Genomic DNA, 21418 nt, shown 5'->3' with positions numbered 1-21418 from the left:
CACTTTATTTTTTTACGTTTTATATATATCACAAACCATTTAACGTATCTGCGTGTCACTCACCTAATGTCCAGTTTTCCGCTAACTGCGTTGGTGTACAAGTGTATAAAAAAAAAGATCCCTACTGCGACCCCACCTTCAGAAATATTTTGTACTGCTCACTATAGCAAGGCAAATGAACTTACACTACTAGAGCATGCCTCACGCCATACTGAGTGCGCATTTACTGGCCTCATATCAGCACCAGTGGAGTGTCAAAGTCGTCGCTCGCATGGAGTCAGACTTGGGGGCAATAAGTGGACGCGACAGCCATTGTCGTCGTAGCGCGCGTGGTTGCTTGAGTGTGGTGTATACTTTACTGCCTGTTCCGCTCCGAGCAGCGCACACACATTGTAGCAGCAGGGACGCTGGTGCGCTATCCGTGCGCACAACGCCAACAGTGGAATGTTTAAAGGAGCCGATCTAAAGGGAGCGACGAAAGTACGTCCACTTGTGTGCGTCGTTTTGCAGCGAAGCGCACTTCACGTTATGAACAGCCGTCTGCCGCGCCCGAGAGGAGCATGCGCCGTCGTCGATAGCGGGACCGCACGACGACGACACGAACGCGTCTCCATACCGTTGCTCTCACTACAAGAGAACACTAAATGCTCCCTGCCGTTGAGAGCTTTCCAAAGAAAAAAAACAATAGCGTTAATGACAACGGAATGCGGAATATGAACCTGCCATATAACCCAAAGCAACGCTTCGTATTCCCTTCATTGAAATGGTCACTGCTTCGGGAAAATAACATGTTGCGCCGAAAATACCACGCACAAATGTAGCGCGGTAGTTGATGTATACGAACGGCAGCGGCGGTACCATTCAGATTTCAGGATCCGGACGGAAGGCCCCGTCTTCGCTTTCCAAAGCACACATACACGGTGCACGAACGGACGCAAACTCCTGCGGGCAGAAGCCATCCATGGTCCGCGCGATGTAGATGATCAGCTGTAGTGAAGAGCACGCAGGCCGAAGAGACCTGCACGAACAACGCTGTGTCAGTCGACACAGTCATGGCCGTGTTGCCAGTTCCACTGAAGGAAGGCGCCAGTGAAGTTCCAGTTATAAGCGGTGGGCGTGTGGCCATATCTGAGTCCATTGATGTCATCGTGCGCCCAAAAGTTGCGCAGTAGTTGATCTACACGTGCGCAAGCGGCGGTACCATCCACATATCAGTATCGGGAAGGAACGCGCCGCTTCGCTTTCCAAAGCAGGGAAACACAGTGCATCATCATCATCATCAGCCTGGTTACGCCCACTGCAGGGCAAAGGCCTCTCCCATACTTCTCCAACTGCCCCGGTCATGTGCTAATTGTGGCCATGTTGTCCCTGCAAACTTCTCAATCTCATACACCCACCTAACTTTCTGCCGTCCCCTACTACGCTTCCCTTCCCTTGGAATCCAGTCTGTAACCCTTAATGACCATCGGTTATGCTCCCTCCTCATTAGGTGTCCTGCCCATGTCCATTCTTTTTCTTGATTTCAATTACGATGTCGTTAACTCGTGTTTGTTCCCTCACCCAATCTGCTCTTTTCTTATCCCTTAATGTTACAGCTATCATTCTTCTTTCCATAGCTCGTTGCGTCGTCCTCGATTTTAGAACTCTTTTCGGAAGCCTCCTAGTTTCTGCTCCGTACGTGAGTACTGGTAAGACAGACCTGTTATACACTTTTCTCTTGGGGGATAATGGCAACCTGATGTTGATGATCTGAGAATGCCTGCCAAACGCACCCCAGCCCATTCTTAATCTTCTGATTTTTTCTGTCTCATGATCCGGATCCGCGGTCACTACCTGTCCTAAGTAGATTTATTCCTTTACCACTTCCAGTGCCTCGCTAACTATCGTAAACTGCTGTTCTCTTCCGAGACTGTTAAGTATTACTTTAGTTTTATGCATATTAATTTTAGACCCACCCTTCTGCTTTGCCTCTCCAGCTCAGTGAGCATGCATTGTAATTGGTCCCCTGAGTTACCAAGCAAGGCAATATCATCAGCGAATCGCAATTTACTAAGGCATTGTCCATTAACTTTTATTCCCATTTCTTCCCAATCCAGGTCTCGGAATACCTCCTGTACACACGCTGTGAATAGCATTGGAGAGATCGTATCTCTCTGCCTGACGCGTTTCTTTATTGGGATTTTGTTGCTTTCTTTATGGAGGGCTACGGTGGCTGTGGAGCCGCTATATATATCTTTCAGTATATTTACACTCGGCACGTCTACGCCCTGATTCCGTAATGCCTTCATAACTGCTGAGGTTTCGACTGAATCAAACACTTTCTCGCAATCAATGAAAGTTATATATAAGGGTTGGTTGTATTCCGCACATTTCTCTATCTCCTGATCGAGAGTGGGAATATGTTCTTTTGTTGAGTAGCCCTTACGGAATCGTGCCCGGTCGTTTGATTCACAGAAGTCTAAGGTGTTCCTGATTCTATTTGCGATTACCTTAGTAAATACTTTGTAGACAACGGACAGTAAGCTTATCTGTCTATAATTTTTCAAGTCTTTGGCGTGCCCTTTCTCATGGATTAGGATTATGTTAGCGTTCTTCGAAGATTCCGGTACGCTCGAAGTCATGAGGCGTTGCGTATACAGGGAGGCCAGTTTTTCTAGAACAGTCTGTCCACCATCCTTCAACAAATCTGGTGTTACCTTATTCTCCCAAGCTACCTTCCCCCTTCCCAAGGCTTTCTTTACTTCTTCCGGCGTTACATGTGCGATTTCAAATTCCTCTAGGCTATTCGTTCTATTCACATTTCTTAAAGATATCTCATCTCTCGTTAATAAGTTAAATGCTGACTTAGAAAATATTCTAAGGTGGTGTAATGTTAACATGTTACCTATAATGCAACTAAGACTAAATTTGTTGTATTCTCTTTTCATCAGCGAAACATACCATCCATTTCACCTATCACTTTCGGTTCTCACCGCCTTCCTCCAAGTTCATGTTCATCTTTTCTTGGTATTCTACGTGATTGTAATTTGAAATATCACAATCATATTGCTCACATAAAAAAGAAAATGGCTTATGGTATACGCATCTTAATTAAAATACGCCCTTGCTTCTCACGTACCACATTACTCTCACTTTACCACTCTTTTGTTCACTCTCACATTACTTATGGCATAATATGTTGGGGTAACACCTATAATACTCATACTGCATCTCTCCAGACAGTTCAGAACCGAGCCATAAGAATAATTACTTATAGCCCACGCTTTTCTAATGCCACTTCCCTGCTACACGAGAATGAAATTCTTACCATATCTGGACTCACTAAATACAACCTAGGTATTCTTTTCTGCAGATTTGTGAATAATGAGCTACCATCGATCCCATTTTCGCCTTCTGACCTGATGATTCATAGTACCACCAGATTTCCTTTGAATAACAATTTTCTTTTACCAAGAATCCATACTAACTATGGTAAACAGACTGTAGAATTCTCTTTCATATCAATATGGAACACGCTTCCTTTCACAATAAAAAACACAATATCTTTATCACATTTTAGAAGAGAACTAAAAATGCATTTTTTATTCACAGATTAACGACAAGGATTACTGTAGTCGGTCACTGTTCGCTTTTTTCTTCTCTTTTTTTTCCCGTCTTTTTTTCTTTTGTTGTTGTAAATAAACTGCTGGTATTTTGCTCGCGCACAATTTTGCTGCTACCATGAAATATGCTTAACCTTGTTATTTTTTGTAATCAATCATGTATTTTGTTCTGTAACCGTTCTTTTCTTGTTGCTTGTATACTTCCTTATTATATGCTGTTGTTGCCTTTAGATGTTAACTACAATAACTGTTCTTGTACAGGAGGTCCCGATACAGTCTTTGACCATGGAACCTCCTTCTGCATACTAAGTACTTGTAATTGTGACCCAACTTCTAATTATAAATTTTTGATTCTGATTCTGATTGTCGTCGTGGGCGCCACTGGTACTGTAGAAATTTCTACAGAACTCCTTAGTCACTTGCACTATCTCATCCATATTAGTCATGATATTGCCGGCGCATACATCTGATCCTTGCCTATTCCCACTTTCTTCTTCACTGCTTTTAGGCTTCTTCCGTTCCTGAGAGCATGGTCCTCGCGATGTAGGTTATCAGCTGCAGTGAAGAGCACGCAGGCCAAGAAGACCTGCACGAACCATGGTACGTCAGTGGACATAGTCACGGCCGAGTTGCCGGTTCCACTGAAGGAAGAGGCCAGTGAAGTTCCTATTATAAGCGATGGAAATATGCCCACGTCAGTGTCCATAGACGTCATCGTGCGCCAAACTGTTGCGTGGTATGTGATGTACACGTGCGGTAGCGGCGATACGCTCCGGATATCATGATCCCGAAGGAATGCGCCGCCTTCGCTTTCCGAAGCAGGGAAACACATTGTATGGACGGACGCAAACTCCTGCGGGCAGCAGCCATGGTCCGCGCGATATAGATCATCAGCTGCAGTGAAGAGCACGCAAGCTGAAAACACCTGCACGAACAACGGTATGTCAGTCGACATAGTAATGGCCGAGTGGCCGTGTCCATTGAAGGAAGAGGCCATTGAAGTGGTAAGGTGGTGGTCTTGGTGGCATTGCCACGATGGGATCCACTAACCCGCTGCTGTTCTTCATGCAGGTTTCGACGTCAGTTATCATGCGAACGCTGTGGCCTAGTGTTATGAAATCAACGAGCGTATGTTTGGGACGATCGTACCAGTGCTTCGATGACCTAATAACATGGGGTATCAGAACCAACAGGGATTCAACCCGTCTGGCGACGCCGCCAGTGATAGATTGCGACAAGTCCTTTACCAAAGTTATAAAGCATGCTCCAGATATACATATCCGTATGCGCTTTCTCGAACTACAGTCGAAGTACTCCTGTCCAGAATTTTATACCAACGCATCAAATTCCCCTAATGGAGTATTTTACGTTGCAGTCGGACCATCCTTCTCGGAATGCAATATTTTGCACGCAGGAACGAACATCCCTACCGAAGAGGCTAATGCATTACTCTGGGCTGTAAAACACATGAAGGCTTCAAAACTACAAGAAACTGTCATATTACAAACTACGTAAGTGTAGTAAGGTCTTTAGTTTTCTTGCGGAAACAGAACAATCTAGTAGTCAATGACTTTTACTCACGTCTGTATACTATGTATGCGTCTAACCAACATATCGTAGTATGTTGCGTGCCAGGCCACAGAGGCATAGTGGGCAATATATTTGCAGACACACGATAATCACCTGGCCATGACGGCGTGAGTTATGAAGTGCTCGCAAATCTATGCCACACATCCCGCCTACGCCTTATGGAGTACTACAACGCCTCATAGATAACTGGGGAGGTTCCTACGGAATGGAAGCTTGCGAAAGTCATTCCTATATTGAAACCAGCGAAGCAGCCAACAAATTACGCCTCCTTTAGACCCCTATCTCTGCTTAGCTGCGTAGGGAAGCTATTCGAAAAAATGATCTACAGACGACTAAATTGGTTCCTGGAAACTGCAAAAGTTTACCCGGAGGGAATGAATGGCTTCCGGCAAAATAGATCCGCAATTGATAATGTCATTGCCTTGGTCTCATCAATTGAAGAGGAATTGGTCTCTGGAAACATACCTACTGCATTATTTTTAGACATCAAGGCAGCATATGATTCGGTCTATCATAAAGCAATACTTGACGCTTTGGAAACCCTCGGTCTTGGAGGACGGCTTTACGCATCGATTGAAGACTATCTTCAAGGACGCCAACTTTTCATGTGTACCCCGGATGGCCCCACGGCGCTTTATGCCGTCGAGAAGGGAGTGCCACAAGGAGCTGTGTTCAGCACGGTATTATTTGATTTAGTCCTCATCCATCTGAAAAGAAACCTGCCCCCTGCCGTCAAAATCACACTGTATGCGGACGACATCTGCATTTGGAGTGCGGCGCGTTCCCGCAGTACCACCCAACAACGCCTCCAGAGAGCGCTAGCAAATATATCGGCCTACCTAAATCCAAGGGGTCTGAAATTGTCCCCCGACAAAAGCGTTGCCATGGCTTTCACGCGGAGGTGTATAGAAAAATACCCACTAGTGCTGGGTGGTCCTGCCTTTACATACGCCCAGACGCAAAGGTTTCTTGCAGTGACGATCGATAGGAACCTCACATGTTAACCCCAAGTGAAAAAACTGAGTGAGAAGATTTTCTATGCGTCGCACGTATTCCGATTTTTAGCCGTATCACAGTGGGGCAGCAACTGTCGATCAATTGTGCTCCTCCATAAGGCCTACGTCGACGGAACACTACGATATTACCTCCCGATCCTGCACAAAATATCTCCCACAAGCAAGAGAAAACTCGAGGCAGCACGAAACAACTGCCTTCGCGTATGTCTTGGCCTTCCGAAGTGGTCGTCCCGTTCAGCAGAAGCTTGATGCCTGCCTCTGGAAGTGCTATGTTCGCAGGAGACACTTCGGATACACCTCCGCCACGTCATTCATACGAAGACTCACTTTTTAAAGGATATTTCCAGAACCCGTGCTACATCTAGCTTTGGGCAGGCCGTCGGAAGCATATCTATTTCGATTCCTGCTCGGGCTTCACAAATTATGCCGCGAAACATTTCACCATGGACACTGTCCCCACTGAAAATCGTGCCATATATACCTGGAATCAGTGCGAAAAAGAAAATGCCTCAAGCAGCTACTTATCAGATAGCTTTAGAATTTATGCAGAAAGAATACGCAGCCGCGACGCACATTTTCACAGATGGCTCCACAACTCCACATCGTTCAACATGCGGATTTTTTGTTCCCTCTACAGGGCAACGATTCTCGATTCGTCTTGAGCGAGCGACATCATCTACTTCAGCGGAGCTATATGGAATTAAGGAGGCCCTTGTGTATGTACTTCGACAGCAGCCGCCAAGGACATGGGTGATTTTCAGATTCAAAAGCAGCCCTACAAAGTATGTGGAACAGGCACAAGCGTTGCAATAATCAACCAGCAGCATTTGACATTGGTTATATTCACCACAGGGCTAAGATTGCTGGGCATTGCATAAAGTTCCAGTGGATACCTGGCCATGCCGGCATTTCGGGAAATGAAAGAGCGGACGAAGCTGCCAGAAATGGACTCCAATACCGCAAGTACAAAAGAACATTTTTTACAATAGCCGATGTTTCAAACATGGCAAAAAAATATGCCTATCAAGAAAAAGACCGCATCTTGAATCTGCCGCTTCACCAAGATAACTTCCTACGTTACATTGACCCAGAAATGAGACCGAAAATTACTCGACCACTTCCTCGACACTTAGAGACATTGTACCATCGTCTTCGAGTAAACGTGGCATACACGAACAATTATCTGTACCGCATAGGACTTACCACTAACCCATACTGTGATAACTGTCGCAACATAGAGACAATTTAGCACATATAACTAGAATGCCCCGCGTACCGCGACCAGAGACATTTTTTTGAGCACGAAATGGACATGATTTGCCACGGACCGTTAACGTTGCCGAGCATCTTAGGTCCAATGCCCGGCCCTTCAAAACAGCGACGGGCTTTGGATTTATTGTTCAAATACCTGACAGAAATTGGTTAAATAAAAAAGCTTTAAAAATAGCACACTTCCTATACAAAAGCCTAAATTTACCCGCCATGTCACCTGTATATATTAGTATCAAGTCCACTCGGACATTTCATACTTACTTTTATCCTTCTTTTCTCCCACTCTTTTCTGGAATATTGTAATCCTATTCCCCATCCGTATACAGAGTAGCATGCCAGCGGTTATATACGCGCCGGCAAAATTCTCTGTTTTTCTAATAAAGAGCCCTCTCTCTCTCTCTCTCTCTCTCAGACGAACTTGTAGAACATCCATAAGTTTTGGAGCCGGTAACACTACCGTAGCTATCCCTCCCACAGACTTCAAGCTTTTCTTGCGCAGCAGGCGGAGAAGCTTATCGCAATCCGTCTGAAATGGTGAAACCTCTAATAACTTCATTTAATTAGGCCGAGCGTACAAGGTCGCCTTTCAGTAATAAAAGTGCGACATACTGATGTCACGTTGTTACATAGTTACTAGCGCAAATAAGACTAATTGAAAAAAAAAAATGTGTGACAGGAAATAGCGCTTGTTAGCGCTAGTAAATGTCACAGCAAATACATCAGCACCAACTAGGCGAACGTTCTGCGTTGATGTCATGTTTTGTTGACTGAGACTGAGACAAGCGCACGGTACTCATCCTTACCTGCTGACTGGTAGTGAACCTCCCCTGTGTGGTAGGTGCGCTGAGAGGCTGACTAAAACAGACGTTTGGGTGAGTTGGTAAGACATATTTGAAACAGAACAGCGCAGTTTTCACGGGGACAAGCAACGACACGGACGAGCGCTGACTGGCAACTCAGTTGCAAGTCAGCGCTCGTCCATGCCGTTTCTCCCTGCTTGTCCCCGTGAAAACCGTGCTGTTCTGTTTCAAAGATAGGCTGACTGTTCTCTACGTCTTGGTGGAATGTCGGGAAGCAGAAGCTGAACCAAAAAAGCACTTGCGTCTAGCCTTCCGATGCCACATTCCCTTTCATCTGGTATTGTTTGTTGGATCAGAACCAATTTTAGTCATAAACGAGTTTTAAATTTCTTGCAAGGTGTCGATTTATCACTAAGAAGAAGAACACGCAAAGTGTGAATGCGTGTCGCGTCGGTTCCGCAGATGTTTAATGATTCTCGGCATGGATTCGAAGAATTCACCGACGCCTTATTATCTAGAAGGAAGTGAAAGTTCCACGTACCACCCTGATATTATTCTCAAGTAGTTGGACCGTTTATTTTCGGCGCATCGACCACTTTTATATCACGCCACGCCGACACGGCCGCTAAGCCTGACCCAGCAAAGCTGGTGGCTTGAGCCCGGTGAGGTCGCCTCTTTTCGGGTTAGAGCTGCAAGATTGCAGCGGTGAGCGTGGAAGGGGAGGATATAACGAGAGAAGAGTATGAGGACGAAGCAGGTTGGCGTGTTGTGAAGAAAGGAGGATGTGTCAATGCGCAGACAAAACCTCACGTAACAAAACATCAGGCAGCGCGCTTCTCAAGCGAGAACGCATTCAATAATAGGCGGAGCAAGGCAAGGAAAGCAAGACAAATCATGGGGGCAAGCAGGATGCCCAGTTTGCCGAAGGCAGAGTACAAGATAGTAGGGCGCCCACGTGACGGCTTCAAGGTCACCGACTGTGGGATCAATCACCCAGAATGCGGCGTCACCGACATCATGCCAATACCCGGGAAGGAATGGGAAGATGACGCGGTGTGTGCCAACAACAAATAGAACGTTCTAGTGATCAGCACACCATTGCAGGAGCGCGCCGCAAAATACAGGACTATCACTCGACTGAGAATGGGAGACAAGGAGTTCGGAGCCAGCGCGTACGTGTCGGCTCCGAACTAAGGGAGTGAAAAGAGGAGTAACGTACGAGGTGTCTCCTAAGAAATAGGGAAGATGCTAGTAACACCAAGGAATCCTACGGTAATCATGCCTAAAAGGATGGGAAACACCACGAACGTCATCATCCTTTTCGACGGGCATCACGTCCGAAACTACGTCAGACACGGAAGGGCACTGGTCAAGTGCTCGCTATACCGGAAGCAAATAGACGTGTGCTACCAATGCGGATGCCTCGGTCGCAGAGCCGATCTCTTCCCGAACCCGAACAGCAGGATATGCAGAGGCTGCAGGATGGAGAAGCCGCCATAGGACCACGAGTGCAAAGCGAAGTGCCAGCTGTGTGGCAAAGACCATCCTACGGTGGATCGTTGATGTAATTCCCGATACAAGTTACCGTACTTGGTAAAGAGGCGCCACTAGGAGCGAGCCAGACGTGAGGAAGAAAAAGCGTTGTACCACGAAAGGGAAGCTGAAAGACTGTACAGCCCAGAACAGGAGACTGGACACTGCAGGTGGGCCCGCTGACAGTACCTTGGTGTAGTTCGCTAACCGCTTTGCTTTCGCCATGCAGATGGTCGTCTATCTCATCTCCAACCTGTTTCTTCCTGTTCTGGCATGCGCATCCTCTGGCGCCTCGTCAAGGCAGGCTTCCCCTTGTCACAAAAACGGGGCGGCCACGTGCCATCCCGTGCCTGGTTTCTACATATCACCATTTCCTTCGGTCTCAACGTTTGAATACGAGCTGCCGATCCTGAAGCCAACTTGGAAAGAATCGCCACCATCGACAGCATTACCAGCTAAGAAGGAACAACCACCATCGACGCAGCTCTGTGGGCGCGGTGACTGTACCTTGGTGCAGTTCACTAACCGCTTTGCCGCCGCCATGAAGGTTAGTCAAACACATGCACTTGCTAAAAAATCAAGCAATGATCTTCTGGTACAGCTTCCGACCCCAAGGTGATGCGTCGTGATTGTCATCCGTCTCCTACTAATCACATCTGGCGACGTCGAGTCTAACCCTGGTCCTGCCAGCCTAGACACTGTACTGGCCGAATTGCGGAAGATAACGGCAGGCCAAACAGCACTTGTGCAGGAGCTAAATGACCTGAAACTGCAGCTGACCACCACAGATAAAACAATCAACGACCTGAATAAGCCCATGACCGACTTAAAGGCCAATTATCAGACCCTCATGCCTCTACGCCAAGACAGAAATACTGCAGACAACATCAACTGGAACAACTCGCCTGGTCACAGCGTTAGAGGCCCGTTTCGATGACGCCGAAAACCGATCCCGCCGCGATAGCCTAATCTACGGAATTACTGACCCCACTACAAGTGACCTACAAGTGACACTACAAGTGTTTGTGACCCCACTAGCTCGTAAGCGCCTCACTGAATTCGGAAAGACGAACAATATCCCGTTTAAATTACGTTACGACAAACTAGTTTCCGGTAACAAAACCTACATTTTCGACCAGCAAGCCGATAAGGTAGTTGAACGCAAAACTTAGCAATTGCCTAAGTCGAAGCCTCATTCCACCCCTCCTAGTCCTTCTTCTATTGCTTTTTTGTTCACTAATACTCGCAGTATCATTCGAAAGCGTGATTTTTTTATGTGGCCTCATCGGCATATCTTCAAGTAATGTTGTCTGCCTAACAGAAACGTGGCTTAATTCGTCTGTTCTATACTCTGAGATCCTGCCCCTCGTTCCTGACTGCGACATCTTTCGCATAGATTGAGCCGATGATACTCGGGGTGGTGGTGTCCTTATCGCCCCGAGTCATCACCTACGTTGCATCCCGGTTACCATATCCTCATCTCTTGAACTGCTTTGGCTTTATTGTACTGCATCCTTCCCGCGAATCCTTCTTGGCATTTGCTATCGCCCTCCTTCTACTGACTAGATCTTCGATTTTGCCGCTTTTCCACAGCGCCTTATGCAAGATAACTACCTCATATCCTAACACGCCTGTGCTACTATTAGGCGATTTTAACTTCCCATCAATCGATTGGCCTAATCTAGCTTCCTCAGTATCAAACAATGACATAGCTAGCGAGTTCGCGAACACGTGTGTCCCATTTGGATTAACCCAAGTTTTCAATCATCCCACTCGCACTACAGACCATTCCTCTAATACATTAGATTTGGTACTAACTTCACACTCTGATAATCTTTCCGCTATCTCGTACCTGAATGGCCTCAGCGTCCATAAGATAATGCACGCTTCTTTTTTATGCCATATATCTAATCAAACAAAAACGTAAAAAACGCTCACGCTTTACGACAGAGGCGATTATGACAGCATGACTCGAGATTTAACAACCTTTTATGATAGATTCACAGCTGACTTCTATCTTCGTTCACTTGAGTCTAACTGGTTACTGCTCAAATCTGAATTCTTGCGTCTGGTTAAATTATACGTTCCTACCATAACAATTAATGAACGAAAACAATGCCCATGGTTTACCAACACACTAAAACGACTAAACAACAAGAAAAAAACGTCTATTCCGTTCTGCAAACTCTTCTCAATTCGAACTTAAGTGGGAAAAATACTACCTTGCAGTCAAACAATATGACACGCAGGCCGCAAATGCCAAACGTGTTTTTTTTCAACCACGCTACCCTCTATGTTGCACAATAACCCAAAACGTTCCTGGCAATCTATTAATCCTCCGTCGTCCAACACTGTTTTTCTATTTGACAGTTCTGGCTCCCCAGTCCCCGAAACCTAGGTCGCTGAAGCTTGAAACACTGCATTCTGTTCTGCTTTTACTAATGACTACCCTGAAATTCTTCCCACATTACCAACTTTGAGTTATCCTTCTATGGCAAACATTACTTTTAATGCGAACGGAATTATTAAAGTCATAGATTCCTTAAAACATTCGTCCTCGTGTGGTACTGATGGCATTAACTCCAAGGTTTTAAAAAGCACTAAGCACATTAGCAGTGTTTTTAACGCTAATATTTCAACAGTCTCTCACAACGGGATGAGTTCCCACTGACTGGAAAATTGGTAAAATAATTCCGATCTTTAAAAAAGGTTACCGTACAAATCCTAGAAACTACCGTCAAATTTCAATCACCAGTGTTTGCTCGAAGCTGATGGAGCACGTTATACATTCCCACATTGCCACTTTCCTTTCATCTGTCAATTTTTTTCATCCTAATCAGCACTGATTTCGCAAACCTCATTCTTGCGACGCACAACTTGCTCTGTTCCTACACGATTCGCATTCTCATCTCGATCGCAACATCCCCACTGAGGCTCTCTTCCTGGACTTCGAAAAATCCTTCGATAAAATGTCACATATTCTTCTCCTGCATAAACTCTCGCACATTAGTCTTCTCCCAGACATCTTCAATTGGATCCGTGAATTTCTAACCGAGCGCCTTCAGTTTGTTTCCGCTAACTCGATCTCCTCAATCCTATCTCCCGTTCTATCCGGTGTGCCCCAAGGCTCTGTCCTTGGGCCTCTCCTCTTTCTCGTAATATTAGTGACCTTCCACTTAACTTATCATCCAACATACGCCTTTTCGCGGATGATTGCGTTTTATACCGACAAATAACAAATGCTTCAGGCTGCTCCGCTCTTCAGGAAGGCCTCCTTCAAATCCAGGCGTGGTGCGGCAAATGGTACATGTCCCTCAATGTGAGTAAGTGTTCTCACGTGTGCTTTCATCGACGTCATAATTATGTAGTACCGTCCTACTCCCTTAACAACGACACTTTAATACAGTGTGAAACATTTAAATACCTAGGAGGGCATATATCTAGCGACTTATCTTGGACCCATCATATAAATAGGTTAACAAATTCCTGCAACCGAGTACTAGGTTATCTACGCCGTAACTTGTCTTCAACACCTCCCTCAGTCAAACTACAAGCATATAAAACCTTAATCCGAACTAAACTAGAATATGTTTGTGCTATTTATGACAACCATCAGGTTAATATGATTAATACCACTGAATCGGTTCAGAACCGAGCGGCCAGATTCATTCTTTCTGACTACTCCTAAACACAAGTGTTTCAGCCTTAAAATCCAGGTTGTGTCTTTCCTCGCTCACCTCCCGCCGCAAGAGTGCGCGTCTTGTTTTATTTTTTCAGGTTCTTTCATATACAGCCCACAAATAACCAGGTCATCATTCCAGCCCATCGTTTTTCCCGCCGTCCTACCGTCCCGTCCTACTCCCTTAACAACGACACTTTAATACAGTGTGAAACATTTAAATACCTAGGAGGGCATATATCTAGCGACTTATCTTGGACCCATCATATAAATAAGTTAACAAATTCCTGCAACCGAGTACTAGGTTATCTACGCCGTAACTTGTCTTCAACACCTCCCTCAGTCAAACTACTAGCATATAAAACCTTAATCCGAACTAAACTAGAATATGTTTGTGCTATTTATGACAACCATCAGGTTAATATGATTAATACCACTGAATCGGTTCAGAACCGAGCGGCCAGATTCATTCTTTCTGACTACTCCTAAACACAAGTGTTTCAGCCTTAAAATCCAGGTTGTGTCTTTCCTCGCTCACCTCCCGCCGCAAGAGTGCGCGTCTTGTTTTATTTTTTCAGGTTCTTTCATATACAGCCCAAAAATAACCAGGTCATCATTCCAGCCCATCGTTTTTCCCGCCACACACATCTTAATGCTGTGTATCTACCACGCGCCCATTCCACTACGTATCAACGTTCTTTTTTAAATACACAGCTCGTGAATGGAATACCCTTCCTTCTGACATCGCCCCCATAACTGATATTTCTCGTTTCAAAGCTGCCGTCGAAGATCATCTTTCAAGTCGCATAACCTAACCAGACACGCCGTTTCTTCAATGTGCCCACCCCTCATGTAATGTCCTGTTGAGGGACCTCTGAGGTATAATAAATAAATAAATAAATAAATAAATAAATAAATAAATAAGAAAATGAAACTTTTACGAAGTCTGAAGAAATAATAATTCAGGTCTGCCGTAATCATTTACACACCGACATCAATCCCACAAATATAGAACGGGCACATCGCTTAGGAAAACACACCAAAGATCGGAATCGTCCAATAATAGTAAAATTCGCCCATTGGAAAATGAAAGTCGCCCTTTTATCAGAATGCCAAATCCCGAAAGGAACTAAGTATAGTGTAGGTGAAGATTTCTCTCGCCTGACTCAGAAAGCACGGAAGGCCCTCTTGCGTTTCGCCAAATCTAAAACGCTTGCATACTCACTACGCTATAGAACCTTGTGCATTGGCCGTAAACGATATGTTTTTGATGAATCATCTAACTCTGTAAAAGAAATTGTGTAGCAATCATACGTCCTTTACAAGAAAAAAGAATCAACCAGAACTTGCACCCAGAAATGATCTTTCGTTTGCTGCAGTCTTTACTAACGCACGCAGTTATCTTCCGAACCGCGAGCTCGTATCTAACATCATATTATCAGCAGGCAGCAACTTGCTCATTCTAACAAAAGTTTGGCTAAACAATGACGTCACTGATACCAAAGTTATGACCGAGCTACCAGACTTGCAAGTTCATCGAACTGGCCGCGTAGGTACAAGGGGCGGCGGTGTTCTTGTAGCAGTTCACAGGGAACTTTGTGTTCATTTATGAACATCCCATCAAAACTCAAAATACTATAGCTACTATTCCGCGCATCACCACTTACTGTGCAGCTGAGGGTTTGCTGCAGGCCTCCCCATGCCACTCCTGAATTCTGTGGGGAGCTCAATAACAATTTAACACAACTTACGACAACCTACCCTAATGCCTGCATCCTACTTTTCGGGGACTCTAATTTCCCAAACACAGACTGGGGCAACTTACCATATTCTTCAATGGTAGGTCCTCCAGAGGCAAGGAATTTTATCGACATTTGTTTGACCTTTAATCTGACACAATTAATATCATAACCAACGCGCGTCACACCAGAATCCGCAGCCATTCTGGACCTAATCCTTACTAATATCCCAGTACCCTCTTATCAATTACATACCTTCGAGGAATTAGCGACCGTAATGTCATTCACGCTACTTTCTCTTTTCCTGTAACACCAAATAAGACACATAAGAAAACTATAAGGCTTTATGAAAAGGGTGACTATGACGCAATTAACCACAAACTTGAAACCTTCCCCACATTTGAAGCCGCATATCGGTATCACTCAATGTTTGATAACTGGTCGATGTATAAGGATAAGTTAAGAGATCTGGCTAATAAATATATTGCTAAAGTTCACATTCGCCCCAATAATCAAAAACCACGGTATACTAACGCCTTAAAGAAACTAGAAAGTAAAAGGAAACGTCTTTACCGAGCGGCTAAAAATAACGGGAACTCGCATCGATGGGAAATCTACAAAGCTGAAAACGAATATCTGATTGCTATCCGCAGCGCAAAGCGTTCCTTTTATGGCACCAAACTACCAAATTTGCTGTGCACTAACCAAAGTCAATTTTGGCAAGTAATAAGCCCTCAACCTGTAGAACTATTACGCTCACCAATAACTCACACGAGACGATTACCGATGCTGAATGCGCTGGCACTTTTAATTCCGCATTTGCAACAGTATTCACGAAAGAAATTGGAACAAATATTTCTTTACCTCTGTAGAATATTGATGGTCAGATGCCATGCATCACATCTTGTGCTAATGGAATTTCGTCCATAATCCAGAAGACTAAGCTATCATTTTCATTTGGCATTGATGAAATTAACTCTAAACTTCTAAGAAACACAATACACATGGCTGCATCATACTTGTCTTTACTGTTCTCACAGTCACGCTCTTCAGGAAACATGCCGGGTGATTGCAAAGCAGGAAAGGTCACTCCAGTCTACAAAACATGTAACAAGAATTCTTCATTAAATTATCGACCCGTCTCACTAACGAGTGTGCCGTGCAAAATCATGGAACATTCATCTACTCTCATATCATTGCCTTCTTGGACAGTAATCACTTTTTTCACCTTTCACAACATGGTTTTCGCAAAAGTTTCTCTTGCGAAACTCAATTAGCTCTTTTTGTACATGACTTGCACACTAACATTGACACGAATGTGCAAATTGACGCAATCTGTTTGGATTTTGCAAAGGCATTTCATAAAGTATCCCACCGACATTTGCTACTAAAATTTGAAGTGTTGAACTTGGACCCTAAGGCTCTTATCTGGATAAAGAATGTTTTGTCTAATAGCACACAAGTGGTTTTATTTATTTATTTATTTATTTATTTATTTATTTAAAATAGCTTACAGGCCTCAAAGTGAGGCATTGAATAAGAGGGCCAGTACATAGAAGATACATAGAATACAAGATATCTATAAACCGTATCTGTTTACAACCTACAACCGCAAGTGCAACCGAGATGAAAAAAGAATTATTTAATTAACGATTCACATTAGGGAAAAGAAGAAAGCATAATTTAATAACCAGGAATAAATTACAGAGATTGTTTTCAGTGAAGCGTGTGATTAACAATATCAGAGTGTTAAACAGTAACAATGAAAAAAAATGACAGAGAAGTTACGGACGCGACATTCCGGCGGAACTGTAAACCATAGCGACATAACGGTAATAATGCGACGATAAGCTGTAAAAGATAGTGCAAGCATAGAAAGCATTGTGCGACAAACGTAAAACTTCACGTTTCTTTAGTCATGAATTCAGTCAAGGCATCACGGAATGAATCGTAGTCAACGATAACCTGTCAAGTCCCCTCCCAGTAACCTCTGGCGTGCCCCAAGGATCTGTTCTTGGTCCCCGGTTATTTTTAATATATAATTATGATTTGCCTCAGTGTATCTCCTGAGGCATGTTTCTTGCTGTTGTTTGAGGCATACCCATGTTTGCAGACGACTGCATCATCTACCGCTCTATCAATAACTCATCTGACCATACTGCTCTGCAAAATGTTATTAATAGTATTTTAGAATGGTGCAGAAATTCGCTGATGACCCTTAACGCCAACACATGTAAATTCGTGTTCTTCTCCCGCCGTCGCACCATTCCTTCTTCCCATATACAATTAATAACACACCATTAGAGTCAGTACAATCCTATAAATATATAGGTGTAACCCTATCTCATGATTTGTCTTGGCGCCCACATGTCACTAGCATTATCTCCGCAGCTAACAAAACCTTAGATTTTCTAAAACGGAACCTACAGCACGTCCAATCAAATGTAAAAAACTAGCATATAAGTCACTTGTCAAGCCGAAACTGCTATATGCGTTAGCCATCTGGAACCCATATCAAGCATATCTCACCGACGCATTAGAATCAGTTCCTAATCGTGCTGTTCGAATCAATCATACCTCATACACATATGACGTCAGCGTTTCATTTCTTAACTCAGAATCAGGTTTTTCAATGATTTCATGTCGACGTCGCATTTCCAGTCTTTCCCTGTACCACAAGTTCTTCTTCCCTCAGTCAAGAGCCCTACATTACAGCAGCAGCACGCATATCTCATCGCACCAGCCATCCACTTAAGTTGCGCGCCCACGTGCACGCACGACCACCTTCACAGCTTCCTTTTTCTTCCGTATCGCCACAGACTGAAACGACCTTAATAATAATGAATAATAATGTTTACTTCCCATGAAGGTAGATGGAGGAGGCTGCAGGTAAAAGCTGCATGAAGAAACGCCAGCTTGACAGGGGCCCGCAGCCCCCTCTACAAGGCGGCAGTAAAAAGGTTACAGGAAAGAACACCGAAAACATACATAGGCCCCAAATGTACACTAGGAATGAACACAAAAATCATCCAATGAGATAGACTAGATACCGTATGCATAGTGTTGCCGTATTGCAGCATTTATTATTTTTTAAATGTCAGTGGTACTTTTGTTGTAATTATTCAGGAGAGTGGGCAGGGTGAAGGACAGTTTCAGTGGAGTTGTTACCCCGAGGGTTTATAACATACCATTTTGCTTTGTGACGCGTAGTGTGTACGGAAATGTTCTCTTTGAGTGATATACGTCACGTAGAAACGTTCTATTTTCAAATACCTCGCTTTTGAAGGCTAGTGTTAGCTTATAGTCATAACGGTTTTTTACTGGCATAATGTTTGTTTTCTGAAAAAAAAAACTGTGTGTATGGCTGTTATATGCTAAGCCATAAAGCAGTCTGACAATTTTTTTCTGGAGGACAAAAAGTTTTTGTGAGTTAGTTTGAGTAGTTATGCCCCAAACCAATAAACAGTAATTTAGATGAGAGTAAAAAAGCGAATAATAAAAAAGTTTGACCTTGAATGGCAGATATCTTCTTAGGCGAGCTAAGACGCCAACTACACGAGTTAGCTTTGTCAAAAAAGTGTCAGTGTGATTATCCCGAAGCATACCATTGGAAAAAGTTACGCCAAGGATTTTAATGTGATCAGTTACTTCTAGTTGTTCGCCCCCATACGTTAAGTTTACTGGAGCGTTGAACTGCTTCGATTTCGGCCTAAATATAACAACTTTTGCTTTATTAACATTTATTTTCAGCTAGTTTGCTATTGACCATTTTTTTCAGGTTTATAAGGAGGGAGTTTGCTGCACTTACCAGTTGATTACAATCTTGAGCTGTTACAAAATTACTGGCGTCATCCAAATATAAAATATATTTTGGTTTTGTACAGATATTTGCAAGATCGTTAATGTAAATAATAAAGAGCAGTGGACCGAGAGTGCTCGCTTGGGGAACACCTCTAATAATAGATTTTAAGTCAGGTTGATATTATTCAATTTTTACAAACTGTTGCCGGTGACTAAGGTATAACTGAAATAGTTGCAGGAAATGTCCGCGGTTTCGATATATTTCAAGGTTTTTAAGTAGTGTACAGTGATGAATACAATCAAAGGCTTTAGAGAAATCGACATAAATACCCAGTACTAACATTTGTTTTTCAAAATGTGATAAAATAATTTCTTTCTGTTCAATTAACGCCACTTCTGTATATTTGTTTTTGCTGAATCCAAACTATGCAGGTGAGATTAAATTGTGTTTATCAAGGAAGCTGGACATACGAATATCGATAACTTTTTCTGAGCCCTTAGAGAATATAGGTAGTACAGAAATTGGTCGATAATTACCCATGTCATTTGCATCACCCTTATTGAACAGTACAGTCACTTTTGCAAATTGCACTCTTTTCGGAAATGAGGCGCTCGACAAGCAGATGTTAAAAAATGTAAGTTATATAGGGACACAGAATGTCAAGAACATATTTAATTGGACAAATTTCCATAAGTTGTGCGTCACAGCTTGGACTATTCTTATGAGAGGAAAAAACTGACATCACCTCGGATCCGGTTACTGCACTGAGAAAAGCACAACATTGGTTGCAAGCAGGCATGAATTCCATGAACTCATTCAGTACTCCACAATCAGAATACTGACAAGTAGAATTGACAAGAATTGACAAGTAGATTGCCGCTTACCTCCCTGCCATCCAATGGCCATCCAATGGCAATTTCCAGCTACCGGGTGTCGATTTTCTAGGCCTCATAAAGGTATTTAGTTTCTTCCACAGTTGATCACTTCTGTACAAACAACTCTCGAATTCAGAGTAAAGGCAACGAAATCTCCTCGTTTTAATCACTTTGTTTTTAGCTTATTTCGATATGTTTTATACTTCTTGAGATGGTTCGGATCTTTTGTTTTAACAAAACTATGGTAAAGCGAGTTCTTGTAGTTAATTTTCCTGTGCAGTTCAGGTGTACTCCAGGGCTTACAAATATTTCTACCCAGGGTAAACGTTTTTAGCGGCAAGTGTTTCTTATGAATCTCCGTTATTTCATTTATAAAGCTGTTCTATTGGTCATCAGCATTTCATATTTCCAGAAGCCGTTTGAAGTCAGACTGCAGTAATTTGTTTCTAAAACTGTCGAGACCAGCCTTCGTAATGGGTTCACAAACAATGCGCTGTCGCATTTTACTGGCTTCAGTATTTTGTTTCTGTATCATGAGAATTATCGGGAAGTGATCACTAAGATCGGATGATACAATACCGTCGTGATGTTCGTTTTGTTAATGTTTGTTATGAAAAGGTCAATAGTGTTTCACAGTCTTTTGTTACTCTTGTGGGTAATGTAATTGTATTCTCACACCCATTTGAGGTAATGAGCGTTTCCATTGCTTCTTTTCACCATATCAATATTAAAATGTTAGAGGTTGGATTGCGCAACATTTTGACGAGACACACAGAAGAGAAACACACACCACAGAGCGCTACATGCAACTATAGCTTTCGTCATCATCATCATCAGCGTGGTTACGCCCACTGCAGGGCAAATACCTCTCCCATACTTTTCCAACTACCCCGGTCATGTACTAATTGTGGCCATGTTGTCCCTGCAAACTTACTCATCCGTTCACATAACTTTCTGCCGCCCCCAGCTACGCTTCCTTCTCGTTGGAATCCAGTCCGTAACCCTAAATGACTATCGGTTATCTTCCCTCCTTATTAGATGCCCTGCCCATGCCCATTTGTTTTTTTCTGGATTTCAACTAAAATGTCATTAACTCGCGTTTGTTCCTTCACCCAATCTGCTCTTTTCTTATTCTTTAACGTTACACCCATTATTCTTCTTTCCATAGCTCGTTGCGTCGTCCTCAATTTAAGTAGAACCCGTTTCGTAAGCCTCCAGGTTTCTGCCCCATAGGTGAGTACTGGTAAGACACAGCTATTATACACTTTTATCTTGAGGGATACTGGCAGCCTGCTGTTCATGATTTGAGAATGCTGGCCAAACGCACCCCAGCCGATTCTTATTCTTCTAATTATTTCCGTCTCATGATCCGGATGCGCGGTCACTGCCTGCCCTAAGTAGATGTATTCCCTTACCACTTCCAGTGCCTCGCTACCTATTGTCAAGTGCTGTGCTCTTCCGAAACAGTTAAACATTACTTTAGTTTTCTGCAGATTAATTTTTAGACCCA

At 43.6% G+C, this 21418-nt stretch overlaps 1 protein-coding gene across 4 annotated transcripts in view; it reads left to right on the top strand.

The window, feature by feature from the left end:
* LOC135897809 (sarcospan-like) overlaps nt 1-21418 on the top strand; it is a 297173-nt gene that overhangs the window by 126825 nt on the left and 148930 nt on the right. For 2 of the 4 annotated variants that reach the window (XM_065426515.1, XM_065426516.2), the window contains exon 2: nt 4111-4202. The exons of the other annotated variants lie outside the window; for them this stretch is intronic. In XM_065426515.1, the coding sequence (XP_065282587.1) occupies nt 4200-4202 (3 nt within the window). In that variant the 5' untranslated portion in view covers nt 4111-4199. The remainder of the gene's footprint in view (nt 1-4110; nt 4203-21418) is intronic. 4 annotated transcript variants of the gene reach the window in all.

This window comes from Dermacentor albipictus, chromosome 7, assembly GCF_038994185.2.
Source record: "Dermacentor albipictus isolate Rhodes 1998 colony chromosome 7, USDA_Dalb.pri_finalv2, whole genome shotgun sequence".
NCBI classification, from domain to species: Eukaryota; Metazoa; Arthropoda; class Arachnida; order Ixodida; family Ixodidae; genus Dermacentor; species Dermacentor albipictus.
The sequence above is the reverse complement of the archived record's forward strand: the minus strand, read 5'-3'. Positions and strand labels throughout refer to the sequence as shown.